The 25,076-nt window shown below is 43.6% G+C and overlaps 1 protein-coding gene across 1 annotated transcript in view; it reads left to right on the forward strand.

The window, feature by feature from the left end:
* The window catches only part of LOC138091189 (trophoblast Kunitz domain protein 1-like), a 66,785-nt gene that overhangs the window by 36,113 nt on the left and 5,596 nt on the right, over window positions 1-25,076 (forward strand). The window contains 1 exon segment of the mRNA XM_068986826.1: window positions 24,169-24,252. Within this exon segment, the coding sequence (XP_068842927.1) occupies window positions 24,169-24,252 (84 nt within the window).

The following is a 25,076-nucleotide window of genomic DNA, read 5'->3' on the forward strand; positions in this document are numbered from 1 at the left end:
AAGAGTTGACTCATTGGAAAAGACTCTGATGCTGGAAGGGACTGGGGGCAGGAGGAGAAGGGGACCACAGAGAATGAGATGGCTGGATGGCATCACTGACTCAATGGACATGAGTCTGAGTGAACTCTGGGTGTTGGTGATGAACAGGGAGGCCTGGCGTGCTGTGATTCATGGTGTTGCAAAGAGTCAGACACGACTGAGCAATTGAACTGAACTGATGGACACCTTATCTTCGACAAAGGAGGCAAGAATATACAATGGAGAAAAGACAATCTCTTTAATAAGTGTTTCTGGGAAAACTGGTCAACCACTTGTAAAAGAATGAAACTAGAATACTTTCTAACACCATACACAAAAATAAACTCAAAATGGATTAAAGATCTAAACCTAAGACCAGAAACTATAAAACTCCTAGAGGAGAACATAGGCACAACATTCTCCCACATAAATCACAGCAGGATCCTCTATGACCCATCTCCCAGAATATTGGAAATAAAAGCAAAAATAAACAAATGAGACCTAATTAAATTTAAAAGCTTTTGCACAACAAAGGAAACTCTAAGCAAGGTGAAAAGACAGCCTTCAGAATGGGAGAAAATAATTGCAAATGAAGCAACTGACAAATAATCTAAAAAATATGCAATTAACTCCTATAGCTCAATTCCAGAAAAATTAATGAACCAATCAAAAAATGGGCCCAAGAACCAAACAGAGAGTTCTCTAAAGAAGACATAGGGATGGCTAACAAACACATGAAAAGATGCTCAAGATGAAAACATTACTCATTATCACAGAAATGCAAATCAAAACCACAATGATGTACCATTTCAAGCCAATCAGAATGGCTTCTATCCAAAAGTCTACAAGCAATAAATGCTATAGATGGTGTGGAGAAAAAGGAATCCTCTTACACTGTTGGTGGGAATGCAAACTAGTACAGCCACTATGGAGAACAGTGTGGAGATTCCTTAAAAAACTGGAAATAGAACTGCCTTATGACCCAGAAATCCCACTACTGGGAATACACACTGAGGAAAACAGAATTGAAAGAGGCATGTGTATCCCAATGTTCATCACAGCACTGTTTATAATAGCCAGGACATGGAAGCAACCTAGATGTCCATCAGCAGTCGAATGGATAAGAAAGCTGTGGTACATATACACAATGGAGTATTACTCAGCCATTTAAAAGAATACATTTGAATCAGTTCTAATGAGGTGGATGAAACTGGAGCCTATTATACAGAGTGAAGTAAGCCAGAAAGAAAAACACCAATATAGTATACTAACACATATATATGGAATTTAGAAAGATGGTAGTGATAACCCTATATGCAAGACAGCAAAAGAGACACAGATGTATAGCACAGTCTTTTAGACTCTGTGGGAGAGGGAGAGGGTGGGATGATTTGGGAGAATGGCATTGAAACACGTATATTATCATATGTGAAACAAATCGCCAGTCCAGGTTCGATGCATGAGACAGAGTGCTCAGGGCTGGTGCACTGGGATGACCCAGAGGGATGGGATGGGGAGGGAGGAGGGAGGGGGGTTCAGGATGGGGAACACATGTACACCCATGGCTGATTCATGTCAATGTATGGCAAAACCAATACAATATTGTAATGTAATTAACCTCCAATTAAAATAAATAAATTTATATTTTTAAAAAAGCAGAAACATTACTTTGCTGACAAAGACCCATCTAGTCAAAGCTATGGTTTTTCCAGTAGTCATGTATGGATGTGAGAGTTGGACCATAAGGAAACCTGAGTGCTGAAGAATTGATGCTTTTGAACTGTGGTGTTGGAGAAGTCTCTTGAAAGTCCTTTGGACTGCAAGGAGGTCCAACCAGTCAATCCCTAAGGAAATCAGTCCTGAATATTCACTGGAAGATCTGATTGAAGTTGAAACTCCAATACTTTGGCCACCTGATGTGAAGAACTAGCTCCTTGGAAAGACCCTGATGCTGGGGAAGATTGAAGGTGGGAGGACAAGGGGACTCCAGATATGAGGTGGTTGGATGGCATCACCGACTCAATGGAGATGAGTTTGAGCAAGCTCTGGGATTTGGTGATGGACAGGGAGGCCTGGTGTTCTGCAGTCCATGGGGTTGTAAAGAGTTGAACTGAACTGAGGCACTCTCTGCTCCAGGGAATCTGGTGGACAGGTCTTTAGATAGTTGGAAGTTTTTAGGAATAGTTCGCATGATGTCAATACTTGCATCTCCTCATATCTAGAGCACTAAAGCCCTTCATCAGATCCTCATGACTAAGAAAAAAACCTTTTGTAAAATGAGTGCTTCATTGCATTGAACTCTTCCTTCACTAAAACCTTGTATATTGACCTTCCCCCACTGTCGCTTTGGAGCAGCCACTCAGAACTATTTGAGATGCTGCCTCTTAGGCTGCAGTCTTCATTTTGCCCCCAATAAAACTTAACTCACAACTCTCAATTGTACATCCTTTATACTCAACAGCAGCAGGCAGGGTATGGGGGAAGCGTTGGGAGGATACACACTTCTCAAAACCACCCAAAGTGACTGTTTTCCCCACTGCCTCCCAGGGGAAATGGCTGCAGTGTCCTTGGGAATCATGTTAAGCATATCTTCCAGGAGCCAGCTTGATGAAAGGTCAGCCCTAGAATAATCTGAGCTGACTAACTTTAATCTGAGCTAACTTTAATGCTCCCCTTTCTTAGATGGTAAGATAAGTCAGCACCCCACAGAGCAAGTTGGTAGGGCTACTGAGTTCCCCACCTTGACTTCAAAAATTACTTCCTTCTTGGTGGCCATTATGATCCTGAGAACACTGTGGTCGCTCATTTCTAGGAAGGTCTAGGTCCTGTCCAGGTACCCAGTGTACCGGTCTGGGGCTTCAGAGATTCAATCAGCAAGTTTCTCTCCTTCTGTAGAGGCCATGGGAACTGGGCTCCCCTGAGAGGTTGAAGTCCAAGGAGCACCCAGTCAGGGCTGAGCTCTGGCTGCTTGTGATAATATTCAGCTTTTCCATTTTGCTTCTCATCCCTACCTCCCTCAGCAGAAATCTGCCTCTTCCTCTCTCCCAAAAGAGTATGTGCTTTACTCCTGTCTCATCCAGTTGGCTCTAAGCACCATGAGAGTAAGAATTCCCTTTATCCCTAGAACTATGCACAGTTCCAGGCACAAAAGATACAGTCCATAAATATAGAAGTAAGGATGGAAACAGTGCAGAGAAAGAAAAGCTCCTCCAGGAGAGCCTGGGATGTGAATTCATGATTCTTGCTGCAATCTTCTTTGTCTCTGCATCACGACCTTCATCCTCCACCCCATCAGCATTTTGAGAGCCTTTGGAATTTGGCCTCCTGGATGCTGCCAGAGATGCTGGGATCCCCTCCTATTCTTGCGAATACACCCATGATGTCATATCCAAAATCTTTGATGCTTCTTCTGTATTAATAGATTTGCCATACTGAAAACAGTAAGGAAGTGTTTTCCTGTTCAGTAACACACAGTTATTGAACATGGAGGTAGGGTCATCTTCATCCCCATTTTATCCATTTGGTCACAAGTAGAAGTAAGTGGGGGCCACGTGGCTGGCATAAATTGAGGACAGTCTTGAGTGCTCAACCTGTGGGATCTATACTAACTGCATAGATTTTCTATCAGCCATCAATTGACTGGGGGACGCACAGTGGGTATCTGGAGAATTGCTTGATGTTGGTAGACACCACATATTTGGGTTAAAATAAACCCAAGTTCACTCTGTCCTGTAAATTTGGGGCTTAGGTTTTCTTGGATACAGGTAGTGTTGAAAGTAGGACACTGGCTCCAGAAACACTTGCAAATAAATTGTATTTTCTGAATTCCTGGTAGAATCAGAAATTACATCAGATGTGTTTTGACATCATGGGAAACTGTCCTGACTCTCCACACATGTGCTTTGTTTCCTGGGGAAAGTTATCTGCAGTTTCCTCCTCTAAAGAGGGGAAAAAAATGTTCCATGCCTTCTTTGAACAGAATACCAGTCAAGAATATAAAGAATTTGTGCCCTGCCACCTTAGTGTCTACAGCACTTGGGAGTTCATCTCCCTGACAAGGTATTGAACCTATGACTCCTTTATTGGAAGGTGGTTCTTAACCACTGGGCGTCCTCAGATCTTACAGACATTTTAAGGCTTAGCTATGTCATTATACCAATCTTTCTTAAAAGACTTCATGAGAAGATATACATTTGTACATTATTATTATATCATGTCACCCCTAGCAACAGTCATAATTCTGTCCCAGAAAGGAGGTTTTCAAATGGTCTTTTCAATTTGACCATCCTCCACAACGCTAACATTCACTATTGCAAGCAAATTGGCTGTTCTCATTGTCCTTCTACAGAGCTGTGATGACCATCCTCATAACTGAGCCATTGCTCCTCTCCTTCCAGCAGCTTCTAAGCTTCTCTTCTACTTGGAGCCTAAATTAAAAAGTGGCTGCAATGCCATGATGACCAGGTACTTCCATAATACCCAGACCAGATTCTGCAAGCAGTTTGTGTATGGTGGCTGTGAAGGGAGTGAAAGTAACTTTGAAAAGTTAGAGGATTGCATAAAGACCTGCTCTCAAGGGGCTGGTTCCCTGTGGTAAGACAGGGGCAGGGCACAGGAGGAGGGGAAGGGCTGGGGAAAGAGGTGGAGCTCAGGGGACAATACATACACCATTCACCCTGAACACTTTCTTCCTCCTCGCTGCTGCCAGGAGAAGAGGCTGCAGTGTCCTGTGAAACCACACACTGAACGAGTTCTTCAGGGAGAGAATGGCAGAAGGACAACTCCAGATGCCCTCTTTGTGATCATCTGAGCCTGATCACATGCTCCTCTTTTTCAAATGGAACACTGATTCAGCCATGCTACAGGGCAGGTCTGCATGCTCCTGAGCACCACGCCTAGGCTTGAAAAATTCACTTCTTTCTTGTTGGCCATTCGAGTCATGGGGACTACAGTTCCATAGTTTTTTGAAAACATAGGGTCTGTCAAGATGACGGGTGTCCAGGCCTGGGGCTACAATGATGGAACCCAACAAGTTCCTTTCTTTTTGCAGAGGACATGCAGAGAGTGGTTCCCGGAAACTCTGAAATCCGAGGAGGACTCCTGCAGGGCTGGGCTCTGGCTGCATCCGAACTTCTTCAGTCTCCTCACAGTCTTCTCTCCCCTACCCTCCTCAGCAGAGCCTGCCTGTTTCCTTTCCTCTATTGGCCAGCATGTCTAATTCTGTCTTATCCAGCTGGCTCTCAGCACCATGACAGCATGTCTTCCCTTTACCCCTAGCACTTCGCACAGCTTCTAGATGCATGAGATAGCTTATAATTACTTGAGGAAGGAAGGAAGGAATGTAGGAGTACATTCCTCATGACCAGATTAACTACAAGGCTGCGGTGCAACACAGGGTTTTTGTTTTAACTCCCATCGTCATGGCATCCTCACCTTTATCACCCTTCCCAACACCTCTACTCTCCTTGTGGGTGTCCAAGGTGGAGTTTCCAGCATCCAGTTCTCAGCATCAGTCATGAGAGAAGAGTTTCTTTTACAAAAGCTCCTTAACTGCACAATGATGTTGCAATTTTCATTTCTGTAGCTTCTAAGACTATGGTTTCAGTTCAGTTTAGTTCAGTCACTCAGTCGTGTCCGACTCTTTGCGACCCCATGAACTGCAGCACGCCAGGCCTCCCTGTCCATCACCAACTCCTGGAGTTCACTCAGACTCACATCCATCGAGTCAGTGATGCCATCCAGCCATCTCATCCTCTGTTGTCCCCTTTACCTCCTGCCCCCAATCCCTCCCAGCATCATACTCTTTTTCAATGAGACAACTCTTCGCATGAGGTAGCCAAAGTACTGGACTATGGTTTATATTTCAGTAAATGTATATTCAAATTTAAACTGACTGGAGCGGAGTCTGTTGTTTGTAATTACAAACCTTAACCAACAGGAACCATGGAAATGGTGGCCCTTCTCATTGTCCTGCCTATAGTGGGTCCCTCTGCTTTCCCTTTCCAGAGACTGTACCCTACCTGGTGTAGGAAGCAAACCCAATAAATCATCATGGACTCCTTAATAGCAACACAAGTTACACAGAAACCTGGGATTTACACACGTCAACATGACAGTTTTTCTTCCTTACTTCTAAGTTCAGGCAAACAAGGGGGCAGGTCATCCTCCTGACTCTCTGAAGAAGAAGGGGTTGGAGCCTCAACTGTGCCGTCCTCCCAGAAAGCTGATTCCCTGAAGTCACAGCTGGGGAGGGGGCTTCTTACTTCAGTTAAAAAAGTACAACTACTGTTTAGTATCCCTGGCTCTTTGTTAGCATTTTGCCACATTTTTGGATTAATCATGCTAAGAATCCTTCAGGGGAGGAAATGGAAGCATAGAAATGGCACTTAGCTGCTTTATTCATCACCTAACATGGCAGGTCCTTGCTCTCCCAAGCACAGGGACTTTGATGAGGCTTTCCTGCTCTGCTTCTGGGAAGATTTACAATGGAAGCAACTTTGGAAATGGACAGTATCTGTTCACCACAGAATAGTAAAGTTTGGCATCAGCTCAGTTCAGTCACTCAGTCGTGTCTGCCTCTTTGTGCCACCATGAACCACAGCATGCCAGTCCTCCCTGTCCATCACCAACTCCCACTGTTCACCCAAACCCATGTCCATTGAGCTGGTGATGCTGTACAACCATCTCATCCTCTGTCATCCCCTTCTCCTCCTGTCCTCTATCTTTCCCAATAACAGGGTCTTTTCAAATGAGTCAGCTCTTCACATCATGTGGCCAAAATATTGGAGTTTTAGCTTCAACATCAGACCTTCCGAGGAATAACCAGGATTGATCTCCTTTAGGATGGACTGGTTGGATGTCCTTGCAGTCCAAGGAACTCTCAAAAGTCTTCTTCAACACCACAGTTCAAAAGAATCAACTCTTCTGTGCTTACCTTTCTTTATAATCTGACTCTCACATCCATACGTGACCACTGGAAAAACCTTAGCCTTAACTAGATAGACCTTTGTTGACAAAGTAATGTCTCTGCTTTTTAATATGCTGTCTAGGTTGGTTATAACTTTCTTCCAAAGAGTAAGTGTCTTTTAAAATCATAGCTATGTTCACCATCTGCAGTGATTTTGGAGCCCAGAAAATGAAGTCAGTCACTCTTTCCACTGTTTCCCCATCTATTTGCCATGAAGTGATGGGACCAGATGCCATGATCTTGGCATGGAGTCCACAAAAGTATTAGTATTTGATTAAATGAGAACACACAGGGTGTTGGTGCTCTGTTTCATATCTTTCCAGTCTTGGGCAAATTCTCAACATGTCTGAGATTTTTATTTTATTAGTATAAAATAAAGATAATGCTTGTACTTGTTCATATTTCCAGAGAGAAACCACTAAAATCCTCCACTTTACCTCCTTGCTTTCCTTTTTCTTTGGAATAGTTTGGTTTGCTGCCTTGTGTACAATATTACAGACCTCCATGCAAAGGTCTTCAGGCACACTGTTTACAAGTTCTAATCCTTTGAATCTATTTGTTCCCTCTGCTACATATTCACAGTGCATGAGATTTAAGTTGTAGCTGGTTGGCCTAGCAGTTTCCACCTTTCTTTAGCTCAATCCTGAATTTTGCTATGAGAACCTGATGATATGAGCCACAGGCAGCTCCTGGTCTTGTTTCTACTGACTACACAGCTTTTCCATCTCTGCTACAGAGAATGACCATTTGGTGAGGTTCATGTGTATGTCGTCCTCTGTGTTCTTGATAAAGGGTATTCTGCATTCATTTTGATCAGTGCATTCTTGGCAGAATTCAGTGTGACTTTGCCTTGCTTTGATTTGTTCTCCAAGGCCAAACTTGCCTGTTGCTCCAGGTATCTCTTGACTTCCTACTTTTGTATTCCAATCCTCAGTGATGAGTAGCACATGTGTTTTTGGTATTAGTTCTAGGAGGTCTTCTAGGTCTTCACAGAAATGATCATCAGCATCAGTAGGAGGGGGATAGACTTGAATTACTGTGATGTTGAATGGCTTGCTTTGGAACGAACCAAGAACATGCTGTCATTTTTGAGGCTGCAACTAAGTACTGCATTTCAGACTATTATGTTGATTTTGAGGGTTACTCCATTTCTTCAATGGGATTCTTCCCACAGTAGTAGGTAAAATGGTCATCTGAATTAAATTTGCCCATTGCCTCCCATTTAGGTTCACGGATTCCTAAGATGTTCATGTTTATTGTTTCCAGTCCTACTTGACCACATCCAATTTACCTTCATTCACCAATGTAACATTCCAGGTTCCAATGCAGTACTGTTCTTCGTAGCATCAGATTTTACTTTCATCAACCAACACATCCAGAACTGAGCATTGTTTGTGATTAGGTCCAGCTGGTTCATTCTTTTGAGGCTATTTGTAGTTCTTCTCTGCTCTTCACCAGTAGCATATTGTTCAGGTTCCAAACTGAAGGACTCATTCTCAGGGTCATATCTTTTGTCCTTTAATACAGTTCATGAGGTTCTTATGGCAAGTATACTGGGGTGGTATGCCATTTCTTGCTCCAGTGGATCACATTTTGTCAGAACTCTTCACTATGACCCATCTTTATTCAGTTCAGTTCAGTTCAGTCGCTCAGTCGTGTCTGACTCTTTGCAACCGCATGAATCGCAGCACGCCAGGCCTCCCTGTCCATCACCAACTCCTGGAGTTCACTCAGACTTACGTCCATCGAGTCCGTAATGCCATCCAGCCATCTCATCCTCTGTCGTCCCCTTCTCCTCCTGCCTCCAATCCCTCCCAGCATCAGAGTCTTTTCCAATGAGTCAATTCTTCACATGAGGTGTCCAAAGTACTGGAGCTTCAGCTTTAGCATCATTCCTTCCAAAGAAATCCCAGGGTTGATCTCCTTCAGAATGGACTGCTTGGATCTCCTTGCAGTCCAATGGACTCTCAAGAGCCTTCTCCAACATCACTGTTCAAACGCATCAATTCTTTCATGCTCAGCCTTCTTCACAGTCCAGCTCTCACATCCATACATGACCACAGGAGAAACCAGAGCCTTGACTAGACGGACCTTAGTCGGTAAAGTAATGTCTCTGCTTTTGAATATACTATCTAGGTTGGTCATAACTTTTCTTCCAAGGAGTAAGCATCTTTTAATTTCATGGCTGCAGTCGCCATCTGCAGTGATTTTGGAGCCCCCAAAAATAGTCTGACACTGTTTCTATTGTTTTCCCATCTATTTCCCATGAAGTGATGGGACCAGATGCCACAATCTTAGTTTTCTGAATGTTGAGGTTTAAGCCAACTTTTTCACTCTCCTCTTTCACTTTCATCAAGAGGCTTTGTAGCTCCTCTTCACTTTCTGCCATAAGGGTGGTGTCATCTGCATATCTGAGGTGATTGATATTTCTCCCGGCAATCTTGATTCCAGCTTGTGTTCCTTCCAGTCCAGTGTTTCTCATGATGTACTCTACATAGAAGTTAAATAAGCAGGGTGACAATATACAGCCTTGACGTACTCCTTTTCCTATTTGGAACCAGTCTGTTGTTCCATGTCCAGTTCTAACTGTTGCTTCCTGACCTGCATACAGATTTCTCAAGAGGCAGGTCAGGTGGTCTGGTATTCCCATCTCTTTCAGAATTTTCCACAGTTTATTGTGATCCACACAGTCAAAGGCTTAGGCATAGTCAATAAAGCAGACATAGATGTTTTTCTGGAACTCTCTTGCTTTCTCCATGATCTAGTGGATGTTGGCAATTTGATCTCTGCCTTTTCTAAAACCAGCTTTAACATCAGGGAGTTCACGGTTCACGTATTGCTGAAGCCTGGCTTGGAGAATTTTGAGCATTACTCTACTAGCATATAAGATGAGTTGGGTGTCCCTAAATGGCAGGTCTCATCGATTCATTGAGTTACACAAGTCCTTTCACCACAACAAGGCTGTGATCTATGAAGAGGAGTCATACTATAAATATATGTTATTTAATTTTTAATTATTCTTAGTTTATAACAGTGTAATGAAATGATTGATATTAATGAAAAGAATTTGGCTTCTGTAACTCACTGTGTTTTGTGGTCTTCTGCAAGTCCTTTCATCTTCCTGAGACACAGATTCTTTTTTCATATAAAGAGGAAGGTGATATATGCGTTAAGATATGCCCAGATTTGGGAACATTGAGAACCAGGGTGATTTCAGTGCTAAAGTGCTTTGAACATGACAGACTAAAGCAAATCGTCTAGAATCAGAATTTTATTTTCCTCTGTTCCTGACCGCCCTTAAATGTGCTGTTGACTGGAGTAAGAAAGGAAGAAATAGCATTAACTGTATTAGCATAATCTTCTAGAATTCCGCCCTCAGGAATCTCCCTCAGGGCCAGAGTGGAGTCACCATCCCAATTTCAACTAGGTGTCCTTTCTCAGGGGAAACTGAAAGCCCTCTTGTTTCAGTGATTGATCTCACCCAGGTCCAGCCCTTTCCTTAGTCCTCCTTGTCTTTATTTGACTCTCTGGATAATGTAGTTAAGTGTTCTGTTCAGTTCAGTTCAGTTCAGTTGCTCAGTCGTGTCCGACTCTTTGCACACCATGGACTGCAGCATGCCAGGCCTCCCTGTCCATCACCAACTCTCGGAGCTTATTCAAACTCATGCCCACCGAGTCTGTGATACCATCCAACCATCTCATCCTCTGTCATCCCCTTCTCCTCCTGCCTTCAATCTTTTCTAGAATCAGGATCTAATCCAAGGAATCACATCTTTGCATCAGGTGTCCAAAGTATTAGAGTTTCAGCTTCAGCATCAGTTCTTCCAATGAATATCCAGGACTGATCTCCATTAGGATGGACTGGTTGGATCTCCTTGCAGTCCAAGGGGCTCTCAGGAGTCTTCTCCAACACCACAGTTCAAAAGCATCAATTCTTCCCTCTGTGATTCTTTATAGTCCAACTCTCACATCCATACATGATGACTGGAAAAACCATAGATTTCACTAGATGGAACTTTATTGGCATAGTATGTCTTTACCTTTTAATATGCCATCTGGATTGCTTCTAGCTTTTCTTCCAAGGAGCAAGCATCTTTTAATTTCATGATTGAAGTCACCACCTGCTGTGATTTTAGAGCCCCTCCAAATAAATTCTCTCACTCTTTTCATTGTTTCCCCATCTATCTGACATGAAGGGATGGGACCAGATGTCATGATCTTAGTTTTCTGAATGTTGAGTTTTAAGCCAACATTTTCACTCTCCTCTTTCACTTTCATCAAGAGGCTCTTTAGTTCTTCTTTGGTTCCTGCCATGAGGGTGGTATCATCTGCATATCTGAGGTTATTCATATTTCTCCCTATAATCTTGATTCCAGCTTGTGTTTCATAGAGTCTGGCATTTTGCATGATGTATTTTACATAAGAGTTAAATAAGCAGGGTGACAATGTACAGCCTTGACATATTCCTTTCCTGATTTAGAACCAGTCTGTTGTTCCACGTTCAGTTCTAACTATTGCTTTTTGACCTGTATACAGATTTTCAGGAGGCAGGTAAGGTGGTCTGCAATTCCCATCTCTTGAAGATTTTTCCACAGTTTGTTGTGATCCACACAGTCAAATGCTTTGGCATAGTCAGTGAAGAACAAGTAGATATTTTTCTGGAGTCTCTTGATTTTTCGATGACTCAATGGATATTGGCAGTTCTATCTCTGATTCTTTTGCCGTTTCTAAGTCCAGTTTGAACATCTGGAAGCTTACAGTTCACATACTGTTGAAGCCTGGCTTGGAGAATTTTGAGCATTATCTTGCTAACCTGTGAGATGAGTGCAACTGTGTGTTAGTTAACATTCTTTGGCATTTCCTTTCTTTGGGATTGGAATGAAAACTGACCATTTCCAGTCCTGTGGCCACTGGTGAGTTTTCCAAATTTGCTGGCATATTGAGTGGAGCACTTTCACAGCATCATCTTCTGAGATTTGAAATAGCTCAACTGGAATTCCATAGCCTCCACCAGCTTTGTTCACAGCGATGCTTCCTAAGGTCCACCTGACTTCACATTCCAGGATGTCTGCTGTAGGTGAGTGATCACACCATTGTGGTTATCTGGATCATGAAGATCTTCTTTTACTGTTCTTCTGTGAATTGTTGCCACCTCCTCTTAATATCTGCTGTTATTTTAGGTCCATACCATTTATGCTCTTTATTCTGCCCATATTTGCTTGAAATGGTCTGTTGGTATCTCTAATTTTCTTGAAGAGATCCCTAGTCTTTCCCATTCTATGGTTTTCCTCTATTTCTTTGCATTGGTCATTGAGCAATGCTTTCTTATCTCTCCTTGATATTTTTTGGAATGCTAAATTCAAATGGGTATATCCTTCATTTTCTCCTTTGCCTTTCCCTTCTCTTTTCTCAGCTATTTGTAAGGCCTCCTCAGACAATCATTTTGCTTTTTTAATTATTTTTTCTTGGGGATGATCTTGATCACTGCATCCTGAACAATAGTTTTCCAGGCTCTCTGTCTATCAGATCTAATCCTTGAGTAATTTGTCACTTCCACTGTATAATCATTAAAGTTTGATTTAGATCATACCTGAAGGGCCTAGTGGTTTTCCTTTCTTTCTTCAATTTTAGTCTGAATTTGGCCATAAGGAGTTCATGATCTGAGCCACCATCCCAGTCTTGCTTTTGCTGACTGTATAGTTTCTCCAAATTTGGATGCAAATAATATAATCAATCTGATTTCAGTATATACTATATAGTGATTTCCATGTGTAGAGTCTTCTCTTGTGTTGTTGGAAGAGGGTGTCTGTTATGACCACCATGACACCAAAGCTTAGTTAAGTGTTAGTTATCCTAATTACTGATTATAATTATTTCAAAGGACTTTGAGTTTTCAGAGATAAGAATATATGTCTTATCACCTGAAATGATTCAGTCCACTCCCAGGAAATGAGCAACACCATATATGTTACAAGTGAAGAAGTGGATAATTTCCCACCCCAGATCACATAGTTAGGTAATGGCAAAACTGAGACTCAAACTGAGCTCCTCTGTTCCCAAAACCAGTAGTGGAGAGTTCAGAGCTGTGTTGGGGGTATATGGCAGGTATGTAATCTTGCAAAGTCCCTGAGATCCACTCTAGCCACTGAGGTCCAATCCAGCAGGTAGCTGTCTTGTTGGTGAAACCAGGTGAGGGGCAGTGGGTGGTCATGCTCTGGAGATGTGTTTATGTCTCTACTTCCTTCTGCCCACTCCCTTCTCTTTATTTCTACCCAGAATATCAGGATTTGTGCCCTGCATGGAGATGCTCTTTCCTGGCTCAACATCTCTTTGGAACACTGCCAGGTCAGAGCTTGTATGTTTCAGTAGAGATGCTGCCACAACGGCTGCAGGAAGCTTACCTGTGTCACACCTGTCTTTTGAAGTAGGTGGAACTAATGTGAAAGGGGGAGCATTGACAGGTAGATATGAAGTCTCCTCATGAGGATGTAAAGGAGGACCTGGGCTAATACACTGCTGGTCACCTAGCAGTCCTTTGATCAGGTCTCATCCACTCATGGACCATCCATCATGTGCCATGCAGTGCTCTAGGTGCTGGAATGCCCCTTGAGTGACCACACTGGACAAAATTCTACACATAGAATCACAGTCATTTTCTCACGAGACCACAGACAGAGTCAAGTTTGAGAATTGTATTTCCTGGGCATCCTCGCCAAAGCAGACAGAAGCAGGACAGAGGAGCCTGGTGGTCTACAGTCCATGGGGTCTCAAAGAGTCAGATAAAACCAAGTGACTGAGCAGACACACACGTACAGGCAGGACAATGGAAGGTGATGAGATTATACATTGCACACGGCTGACCCCAAATCCTCCATTTCCACACTCACTTCTTCTTGTTTGTTCTTACACATCGGCTTGGCATAAACAGATTTGTAGGCATCCTTCTTCCCATAGATGCCATTCTTCAAGGCCAGAAACATGAGCACACTCTGACTTTCTGCAGCCCTGCTCATCCTCCTGGGCAGCTTTCTGGCCGGCATTCTGGGGGATGAAGCCAACACGGGTCCAGAGTAAGTCCTGCTGCTGCTGCTGCTAAGTCGCTTCAGTCGTGTCCAACTCTGTGTGACCCCATAGACGGTAGCCCACCAGGCTCCCCCGTCCCTGGGATTCTCCAGGCAAGAACACTGGAGTGGGTTGCCATTTCCTTCTCCAAGAGTAAGTCCTAGCTCACCTTTTCTCTACAGACTGGAGGGAAAGAAGGTGAGTCCATGGAAGGGGCAGGAAGAGGGGTGTGGAGGATGCTGCCAGCCCTCTCTAGATTTCTTCTGGGAAGTGAGCAGTTGAACTCAAGGGATATTTCTTGACTCTCCAAAAGTATCATTATGTGTTCTGCTTTTAATAAAAGTGTCCCACCTCATTTTAAAAAATCATGAACTTCATCTCTGAGACTGTCTATTCCTGGTATTTTCCTTGTCCCTAAATCCCACTATAGAACAGTAAAAAGATCCATATTTGATCCTTGACCTGGTTCATGCCCCAGGATTCCAGAAACTCTTGGAATTTATTGTCTTACTTTAAACACTGCAATCTCTGAAGTATCAGAACTTAGATAGTATCTGTGTTTAGCTAGACTCCAGAAATATCGTCAGATGATTAGGGGGTTAAAATTTTCAGTCCCCATAGGGAGAAGAGAACAGATTCTGAGTTACGTCAACAATGGCCAAAGAGTCAATCAAACTGAACACATCAAACCATCAATTAAAACCCATGAACCCTGGATTCAGAAAGCTTCAGAGGGTTGATAACATCAAGGGTTTGTAAGGGAGGAGTGTCTGGAGATGGTGTAGATGCTTAGCAATTCCTGCTACCTCTTTGCCTTATGCTTCTCCTCTCTTCTGTTGTCTGAATGTCATAGTTTATAATAACTGGGGCCTGAAGTCAAGGGTCCCCGTTTCTGTGAGTGGTTCTGTTAACTTGTTCACCATGGGAATTGGGTCAAGGAATCTCTGAATTGACAGCCAGTTGGTCACACGTGTAAGTGATCCCAGGACTTGTGATCAAAACCTGAAGGGTGGGCTGTACTCAAGTATGGAAACCTCACCCTATAGGCTCTGGATCCCTTCTGCAGATTTAGTGTCAGAAGTGAATTGACTCCTGGATGCCCAGTGGGTGTGGAGAAAATAGTTGCTATTGGCAGATACCCACATATTTGGTGTCAGGGACAACACCCAGACTTACTGTTTTCCTCCATTTGTGTCTGGGGTGAGGCTCAAGGACAGGGGACTATATTATGTTGAACAGAGCACTCAGAACCCCTCAGTAGTTTTATGCATTTTCAGAATTCCTACCAGAATCAGAGACTTGATAAAATGGGTTGTTACAGACTGTGTCTTGTCTCATCCTACCACCTGCATGCTGTGTCTCTGGGGATATTCCCACCTGCAGCTTTTTCATGAGAGCAGGGTCACCATGTTTCTAGAGATTTTTCAAAGGATTACTAGTCATGAGGACAAAGAATTTACACCTTTGTGGCCAGTGGTTTCCATTTTCTGCAAAGGCATTTTCATCTGAAAGACTTGTCGACCTACCTACATTTATTTCTCCATGACATATGCAAAAAAAAAAAAAGTGTCAAATAATGATCATTTTTTGTGGTGAAATTAATCAGAGAGTTGAGTGACAGCTGAGGGTCTCCTCTTCAGAGGCAACTGCAGGCAGAGCAAGAAATGAAGTCCTTTGATGAATTTGCTCTTGGGGCCAAGACTGCTTTTCCCAGGCTGGTATGATCTTAGTAAAAACTCAAAGGCCTTCTCTATGCTCACCTAACAGACTATATTTTGTTTTCCTATAATGATATAGATGACATTTTCTCTCATAATTATGTAGATATGCCTCATCATCATAGAAACTAATAGAATTCTTACTTTGTCCACTCTCTACAATGATGGTGCACTTGGCACAAGTATGAAATAGAAGAGCCATTGACTTGAGAAATATTTATCAAAATGTATCTTTTTGACTCTGAGAGCATAGCTGTTTCAGTAGGGAAACAGCTCTAAACAGAATACAGTAAAATAATATACAATTTAAGGAGGGACACACACAATGAAGACAGGAATATCTTATACCAGATATGATGAATGTTGAGGAGTGTTGGGGATTAGGAGGGTGGCAAGGGTCAGGGAAATACTCTGTGATAAGGAAGCTTTGGGCAGAGCATGCAAAAAAGCGCCTGAGTGTTAGAGCCGCAGCCAGGGCCAGAGTGGCTAAGGCTGAGAGGGTTGAGAGGCAGGGGAGTGGACGGGATGAGACAGAGAGGGCCTGGGGACAAGTCAGGAAGAGGCTTGTAGAATTTTAAAAATCAGGATATGACTCTCAGAAAGCTAGGTGGTCACTGAGGCACTGGTCATGGGAACCATGTGATATGATTCGCTTCGAAACAGGACCATGGTGGCTGTAGTGTGGAGAGTGGCCTCTAGGGGGTGAAGGGCAGAGACAGAGGCCTCTGGGCAGGCTGCTGAACTTTCCAGGTGAGCCATGAAGAAGTGTATATCCATGTTATTGCCTGGATTGATCTCAGTTCATTAGAATAACATGAATAACTTGCTGTATTGAGACTTCTGTGGAGGAATCATCACAAATCAGGATTCATCAAATCTTTAGGCATTTGTGATGTATTTAGCCTTAAAACTCTCAACTCTCCTTGAGGTTTGCAGTCAGGGAAAAGCAGAAGGTGGGAATTAAAACCTATACTTATCACTGACTCATGTTGATATTTGACAATAAACAATAAAATCTGTAAAGCAATTATCCTACAAATAAAGTATTTATAAATTCAGAAAAAAAAGAGAAAGAATTCAACCACCAAATCATGAGTTGGTTATCCAGGCAACAAATCCCCAGTCTAAGGTTAGACTGAGGCTTTGCTAGTCACTCTCTCACTTCATGAGAGACTCTCTGGGTGCTGTCCTCTCCTAGGAATTCCAATTATTTTAGGAGCTTGGTTTCAGGAATGGTAAAAGACCAGCTATACTTCTTATAATTTATATATATTATAAATTATATATCTTATAAATTATATATATTATATATTTATTTATATTTTCTTATTTCAAAATATCAGTCCTTCCTCAATATTCCATAATTCGAGTGCCCATGAAGTAAACAAAGTGTACACAGTGAGGGGTTTGCTTCCATGCCTTCGTCCATTAAATCATGATGGCTTCACACTTTCTTCTTGTTACCAGAAGCTTTCAGCTATATACATGTACAGATATTAGTATTATAAACTCATGGACCATTGTCCTGTACCAGTCATAATCAACATGAGGAGAATGTTCTTAATATGTATCTTTTATTCTTGTTCTACTTGAAGCTAATCAGTGGCAACATGCCACCTCATGTATAAATATCAGTAAGGATATGCAATTGTTTACAGTATCAACCTGTCGATCTGAAGCCTAACAATATGAATAATAATGTCCTACTACACAGGATATGAAAGGGCCTTTTCACACACACCCCTACCAGTTTCTATTGCAGACAAACTGGTATTATCTGTATGTACCTTTTAGAGCCAGCTGTGATGACCATCCTCCTATTTCACCAAGATGCTCCCATCCCTGCTGCCCTATGGCCTGACCTATGGCTGGAGCATCCATTCATGGGTCCCTGCAAGGCCAAACTAAGCAGACACAGCTAAAACACCAGTCCAGGTTCTGGGAGATTTTTGTGTATGATAGTTAAAATGTTAAGAACAAAGACTACAATGGGGGCCTGGCTGTGTTAAAACCCCTGCAGGTGCTATCCTATCCTGGGAAAGATAGCAGGCACAGTATAGGCAGAGGGGAAGGCCTGGGAAAAGAGCTGGACCTCAGGAGTGTACACATTCCTCTAAACCACCCATAGTGATTATTGCTGCCTCCTTGGAGAAGTGGCTGCAGTGCCCTTAGAAATCATGGGCTGAGCATTGTCCTCCAGGTGTCAACTTGGCAAACAGTCAGCCCCAGAAGCACCATCCTGATAATCCAAGCTTACTCTCATGCTGCCCTTGGTTACATGGGAAGAGAAAGTCAGCCATGCCACAGAGCAGGTCAGTAGGTCTACTGAGCCACCTCAGCTCAAAAATTCACTTTCTTTTTATTGGCCATTCTGATATTGAGAGCACTGTGGTTGCTCATTTCTAGGATGGTTTAGATCCCGCTCAGGTACTCAGTGTCTGGGTCAGGGCTTCAGAGTTTCAGTTAGCAAGTTCCTCTCCTTTGCAGAGGCCATGGGAACTGGGCTCTCCTGAGATGCTGAGGTCCAAGGAGGACCCAGTCAGGGCTGAGCTCTGGTTGCTTGTGATAATATTCAGCCTTTCCATCTTGCTTCTAAACCCCACCTTCCTTAGCAGGAATCTGCTTCTTTCCTCTCTCCCATATGACTGCATACTTTACTCTTGCTTCATCCAGTTCGCTCCAAGCACCATGAAATCAGGACTTCCCTTTATCCCTAGAACTTTGCACAGCTCCAGGCACAGAGGATAGTCTATAAATATTTAAGTAAGGATGGCAACTATGCAGGAGAAAAGCTCCTCATGACTGCAGTGAAAGTAGAGTCTGGGATGTGAATTCCTGATTCTTGCTGTAATCGTCTTCCTCACTGCATCCTCAACGTCATCCTCAACCCCACCAGCACATGAAGAAGCTTGGAATGTGGCTGCCCGGATGTTGTTAGAGAGGCTGGGGCCACCTCCTATTCTTGTAAATATGATGTGAACTCATGAAGTTATGTCCAATATCTTTAATGCATCATCTGTGTTAATATCAAATAGCTTTGCATGGGTTGTGCTTGTTTGTGTACTAGTGAAATCGAAAAATCTGGGAACAGTTGAAAAACAGGTAAGTGTCTTCCTCCTGATTTTCATCTGTTTGTCTTCCAGAAAGTCTGTTTTTCATAGCTGTAGTTCAATATCTTCATCTCTAAAATAGGAATGAAGTGAAGTGAAGTGAAGTGAAATGAAGTTGCTCGGTTTTGTCCGACTCTTTGTGACCCCATGTACTGTAGCCCACCAGGCTCCTCTATCCATGGTATTCTCTGGGCAAGAATACTGGAGTGGGTTGCCATTTCCTTTTCCAGGGGATCTTCCCGACCCAGTGATCGAACCCAGGTCTCCCACATTGCAGGCAATGCTTTAACTTCTGCGCCACCAGAGAAGCCCTTAAGAACAGCAAGGTATCTTTTTATCAACACTTACTGTGGGCCCTCATCACAGGTCACAATTTTAAATGCCCTCCTGGACAGATGAGTAATGGGAATGGAAGTATTCGGAGTTGGGGTGAAGGCAAACAGACAATAAGGAATGATGGGACTTCTGGAAACTGGAGAGAATGGTCCCTTCTTAAGAAGAGGGTTGCTCTTCTTTAGCTTAGTTCATGGTTTTCAAAAGGAGGTCCATGGAGAAACACCCTCAGCACATTGGGAACATTGTTGATGCAGCTAGTCAGGTCCCAACCTGTGCTACTGAATCAAAATTCTGGGGATGAGGATCTCAAATCTGTGTTTGACCAAATGACTAAGGAATTCTGATGCTCACTCACATTTGAGACCCATGGTCCTTGCTAAATACCAGGACTGTGATGCCAGTTTGTTTACTTGTCTTACATTGATAGAAATTTTTTTAATGAAATGTCCCACTGTGAAATCTTATAAATTCCTAAAATTGTAAAATGAACTCTGTAGTTAACGATACATATGTGGTAGCCAGATGTGCATCCTCTGGTTACATTCCTTTTTAATTTTGAAAATAATCTGGAGAAAGATACTGCAGGGTTCCAAAAGTCAGGTGCTCGTTTATCATGTAGCAGAAAGTAATCAGCAATTACTTGGATATGAACATACCTCTCTGACGGCACAGCATCTTAAATATCTAAACATCTTCTGTCTGCCCCAGGTGCATTCCGTCCATTTGAACATGTGACCTTTGATACCAAGGATTCGAAGGTTCTCATTATTCAGATGGAGATACTCAGGAACAGAAGCAGAGTATGACCTGGGGTCCCAGAGGGTTGGGGTCGCTTCTTTTCATCCAGTATACAGTGACTGTTTGTTCCTGTTCTTCAATTTCTCTAAAGAGGCCTTCAGGGGCCAGGGAGGTTTCTAATTAGAGACCAGACATCCATGAACAGGGAGAGGGGCGCTGGAATGAAAACTGGCCCTTCAGAAGGCTTGTGGACCCGGGGGGGCCTCTAATTAGGGCAAGAGTGAGGAGGATCAGGAGGGGAGGGTATTGGGAGAGAAAGACAGACTGATGAGAGACGAGAAGAGAGGAAAGAGGAGTTTCTTTTGGGGAGAGTCTCAGCTACTCCCTGGTCTCAGATGCAGAGATTGACTCAGAAAGAGGGGCAGGGCTGCAGCACGTCCTGAATATGAATCCTTGTTTTACCATCAGCGGGTTGTGTGTCTTTAGCAAGTGACTTTACCTCTGAGCCTCTGCTTTCTGCTTGACACAAAGGGTGAGAATCCCAGATGTTGTAGGATTGACATGAGGCTAAATGAAATCACGCACGTGAAATGTCTCAGAAGGGAGCAGACCCTCGACTCAGTGTGGCTTGTTTTGTGAGTAACCCACTCTGATGCACATGTGTACTTAGCCAGCTTGGTACTGAGAGTGCCCGCCATCCTCAGCAGTGCTCTATGTCTGTAACTACAAGTGATAAACAAGAGTGACTGAAGGGCTGGTGGGTGTGGCGTGAGTGCACTCTAATTTACAGCTTGCAGTGCAGCAGAGTGCATGTGCACAGACTCTAAGTCAGATCACTGGGTCCAAATCCTCTCTACAAGCTATGATCTAAGCTAATTGTTTTATTTCTTTATACCTCAGGTCCCTCCTCAGTAATACGAGGATATGTTAACAGTTTCCTCCCCCTTTCTTTAAAGATTTTTTAGAATTAGACTAATTACATATTTCATGTGCATAGGATAATGCCTGCTACAATGAAGAATTGAAGTTTTTCCTGGAGAAGTTACTCATTACTGTTTTTATTACTACTAGAAACGATTTGCCTTCTAGGGAGGAGGAACATATGCCTGTTGCATCCATTGCTTCCATGGCAACCACATGGGTACATAGCACGTGTCTCATGTGACTCCTGAAGACACGGGGTTCTGAGAGGTTTAAATCCTCAGGCTAAAAGGTAGGACAATGCAGAGCTGGTACCCAAATTGAGGTCCTATGGCCCCATCGACAGAGAGGGAAAGAGCAGGAGGAAGTGGGTGGCCATGGTGTTCCGAGGTCTCCTGATGTCCACTCAGGGAGACCGCTCTCCTGTTGGTGAAACCAGGTGAGGGGTGAGTGCTGGACATGCTGTGGAGAGAGATTCTGCTCCCTGTTTCCCCTCAGCCACCCTCCATTACTCATTTGTTGATGCATAAAGACGGTTATTGCCCAGGACAACATCACCTTCACCAGCTAAGCCCCTTCCTGGACCAATGTCTGGAAAAGTGCAAGTGTCCATCCACCAGAGAAGCTGTGGCAATGGCTGTAGGAAGGTGACCTGTGTCACAGTTGCCATCTGAGGTAGGGGAGAGGGGTCAGGACAATGAGGTCCAGGTGAGATGACACCTGCAAGAGGCTGGAATGGAGGACCTGGTTACCACACCGCTGGTAACTGATCTGCCCTCTGATCTGCCCTCATCAACGTACTTATCGTTCATCACATGCCAGGCACTGCTCTAGGGGCTGGGATGCTCCCTGACTGTCCATATAGGACACACTCCAGCTCTCTGATCACAATCTGTGTTTACACAAGACCCACAGGCATCATCAAGTGAGAAGTGCTCTTACTGGGCTTTTGAGCCCTGCAGACAGATGCAGGAGGCACGGTTAGGTAGGGAGATTACACAATAAACAGGACTCACCCAACTCCACCCATTGCCCACTCCCCTCCTCATCACCTGATCCCACCCCTCAGCCAGGATATTAAAAGGTCAGCCTGTCTGTCCTCAGCATCCTCAGGAGCCCTCCTGCAAGGCCACCAAGATGAGATGGCTCTGCCTCTCCGCAGCCCTTCTCTTCCTCCTGGTTATCCTGGTGGACAGCACCCCGCTGAATATACACCATATCCAGGATGAAGGTAGGTCCAGCCTCACCTCTCCTCTACAGCTTCTGGGAAAATGACAGAAGTCCATGGAAGGGGGCGGGCAGGTGTGGAGTGGGTATTGCCAAGCATTTCTAGATATCTCCTGTCATGTTGGTCAGGATTACTGTCCGTTTCTTTGGTTTTGGCAGCATGGGTCTTCCTCCCATGAAAGGATATTCTCTAGTTCCGTGGTCTGCTCTCTGGTTGTGGTGTGTGGGCTTCTTGTAGGAGTGGCTTCTCTGGTTGCAGAGCAAGGGCTCTAGGCTAGGAAGTTGGTCTCATAAGTTTCAGTTTACCTTCTTAGTGGCCACAGGGCACGTGGAATCTTCCTGACCAGGGAGGGAACCCATGTCCCCTGCCTTAGCATGTGCTTTCTTATCTACTGGACCATCAGGGAGGACTTAAAGTGCAAAGATTTGACTCCACTGATATGTTGACTATATGAGGATATATATTACAATTTTATTATTTTATTTTATATATATATATATATATATATATATATATATATGTCTCCAAGCTGGAATCCTGGAATGGGATCCCTTTGCCTTCTCCAGAAGGTTTTCCCAACACAAGGACTGAAGCCCGGTCTCCAGCAGTGCAGGTGGTTTCTTTACCAGCTGAGCCACCAGGAAAGCCCTGCATAGTAGTAGAAAGCTTCAAATTTGTACCATCTCTTAGTTAATGGCCTGGGTCTGTTGGAGTTTATAAAACTGCTGGAGTTTCCTGCTGTTAGGTGTTATGAGATGAGACGAGGCAACTCAAGGGAATCTCAAGATATGGTAGGTGTCCAAGAAATCACAAGCATGCCTCTACTGTTTACAGTTTTCACATCTGTCACTCCAGCACCTCTGAGGAGAAGGGAGGAAACTGAGAGTGAGATTAATTACCGTGGCTGCTAATCCAACAACATGCCTGCTTAGTGAACCCTAGGGAGAAATACATACGAACTGGGCTCAGAGAGCTTGTGGGTTGGTGAATACAGGAAGCTGATGTGAGAGTGCTGTGCTCACTAGGGCACAGAGGCTGGGCACAGCTCCCTCCTTCTTTGCTGGCACATCTCTTCCATTTTTCTGCCTTGAGTTCTATTTTGGGAATATAAGCAATGGTTTTCCAAAGTTCAGCCACTGATTCTATTGAGTTGTTGAATTTGAAGATGGGGTCATGGACCCACAATCCCCTTTTTAATTATTTGGTCACAAGCATGATTGACTTGGGACCTGATGGCTGGCATCTGAACTGAGGAGTTTTCAGCCCTCAACCTGCAGAATCTGCAGTAGCTCCATCAATTCCCATCACATGTAAATGGATTTGTTGCACACCCTGTGGGTGTTTGGGGAATTGAATGCTGTTGGGAGAGACACCACGTATTTGGTGTCAGGGGAAAACCCAGAATCACTGTGTCCTGTGATTTGGGGCTCAGGTGATGCTCCAAAAAGGGGGAGTAATGAATGTTCACATTGCAGCCAGAAACTGTGCTCTGTATTTTCAGAGTTCCTGGGAGAATCAGGGAGTGTATCAAATGGGTTGTAACATGCTAGTATCTTGTCCTGGCCCTGCCACCCACATGCCTGGGGCAGGTCATCTGCAATTTTCTTCTCAAACAGGGGATGTATGTTACACGGGTTTTGAACTGATTACCATTCATATGTATAAGGAGGTGAATCAAATTTCATGCTGAATTTTGTACATTTTTCACCAATGTGTTAATCAGAAAAAATCTGAAAAAATTTACTTTACTACTTACTTTGGGTAAGAAGGAACATTTGCATGTCGAATAATGAGTGTTCTTCTATCATGAAAACTAATCAGAAAGACCTGCAATGAATGTGCTGCAGGGAATGTAAGAAGTAGCCCTCTGTAGGCTGACCAATGGACCAAGGCTGAGACAATTAGGAAAGTGTCCAGGCCCTCTCCCATGTCCCCTTTTTACTGTTCCTCATTATGCTTCTTTGTCTTCTCCCTCATCCACTGTTGACTACTGTTTTATTGGCATATTTGATCCTTACTTGCTTCATGCTCCAGTTTGCTGAAACTGTTGGAATTTCCTGTCTTTCATAGGTCTGGAGGCAAGCCATAGAAGGGGACCCGAGAAACGTTCAGTCATAGATGTGGTTTCAGGTATCATCAACGGTGTGGCTACAGGTATGAACTTTCTGCTACTCTCGGGAGGGAAGAGGACACTGAGATTGAGATTAGGCAACGCTGAATAATGATTCAACCAAAATGCCTGCTTAGTGAAACCTCAGTAAGAATCCATAAATATGGGCATTCAGGGACCATTCTGGGTGGTAATACACAGCAGTGATGTGAGGGTTGTGTGCTGTCGAGGATGTGGAGTCTCCCCACACTTCCACTTTGCCTTGCAAATCTCACTGATTTTGCTGTGCCTAGATTTATCCTTATGATAACATGACATCCCGATGTAAGTGCTCTTCATGAGTATGGTCATCATTTTACTGAGTTGTTGAAAATGGAACTTCCCAGTTTTAGACACTTTGTCAAATCAGGAGTGACTCGGGATAACGTTGCAGGCATCTGAACTGAGGACAGTTCTGAGCCCTCCACTTGCACTGTCTCTACTAACTCCCTGGATTTGCTGTCAGAATTAAATGGACCTGTGGGGCACCCAGGGGGTGTTTGGAGGAATTGCATGTTGTTTCTTGACACATCACAGATTTGGTGTCAGGGAAACCCAGACTCACCCTCCCTGTGCTTTGGAAACTCGGGTGAATCCTGGGGACAAGGGACTAATGAAAGTAGGACACTGCACCCCGAAGTTCTCAGCATTTACCCATATGTTCAGAGTTCCTGGCTGAAGAGGATAGTGTATTAAGTGGGTTTTGACAGGGAATATCTATTTTGGACCCTATCAGCCTCTTGCTATGTGTCCTCAGGCTAGTCATCTATAGTCCTCATCTGAACAGTAAAAAAGTGCTAAAGGAGTTCTTTGAACATTTACCAGTCAT

This window comes from Capricornis sumatraensis, chromosome 15 (assembly GCF_032405125.1).
Source record: "Capricornis sumatraensis isolate serow.1 chromosome 15, serow.2, whole genome shotgun sequence".
In the NCBI taxonomy this organism is placed as follows: Eukaryota; Metazoa; Chordata; class Mammalia; order Artiodactyla; family Bovidae; genus Capricornis; species Capricornis sumatraensis.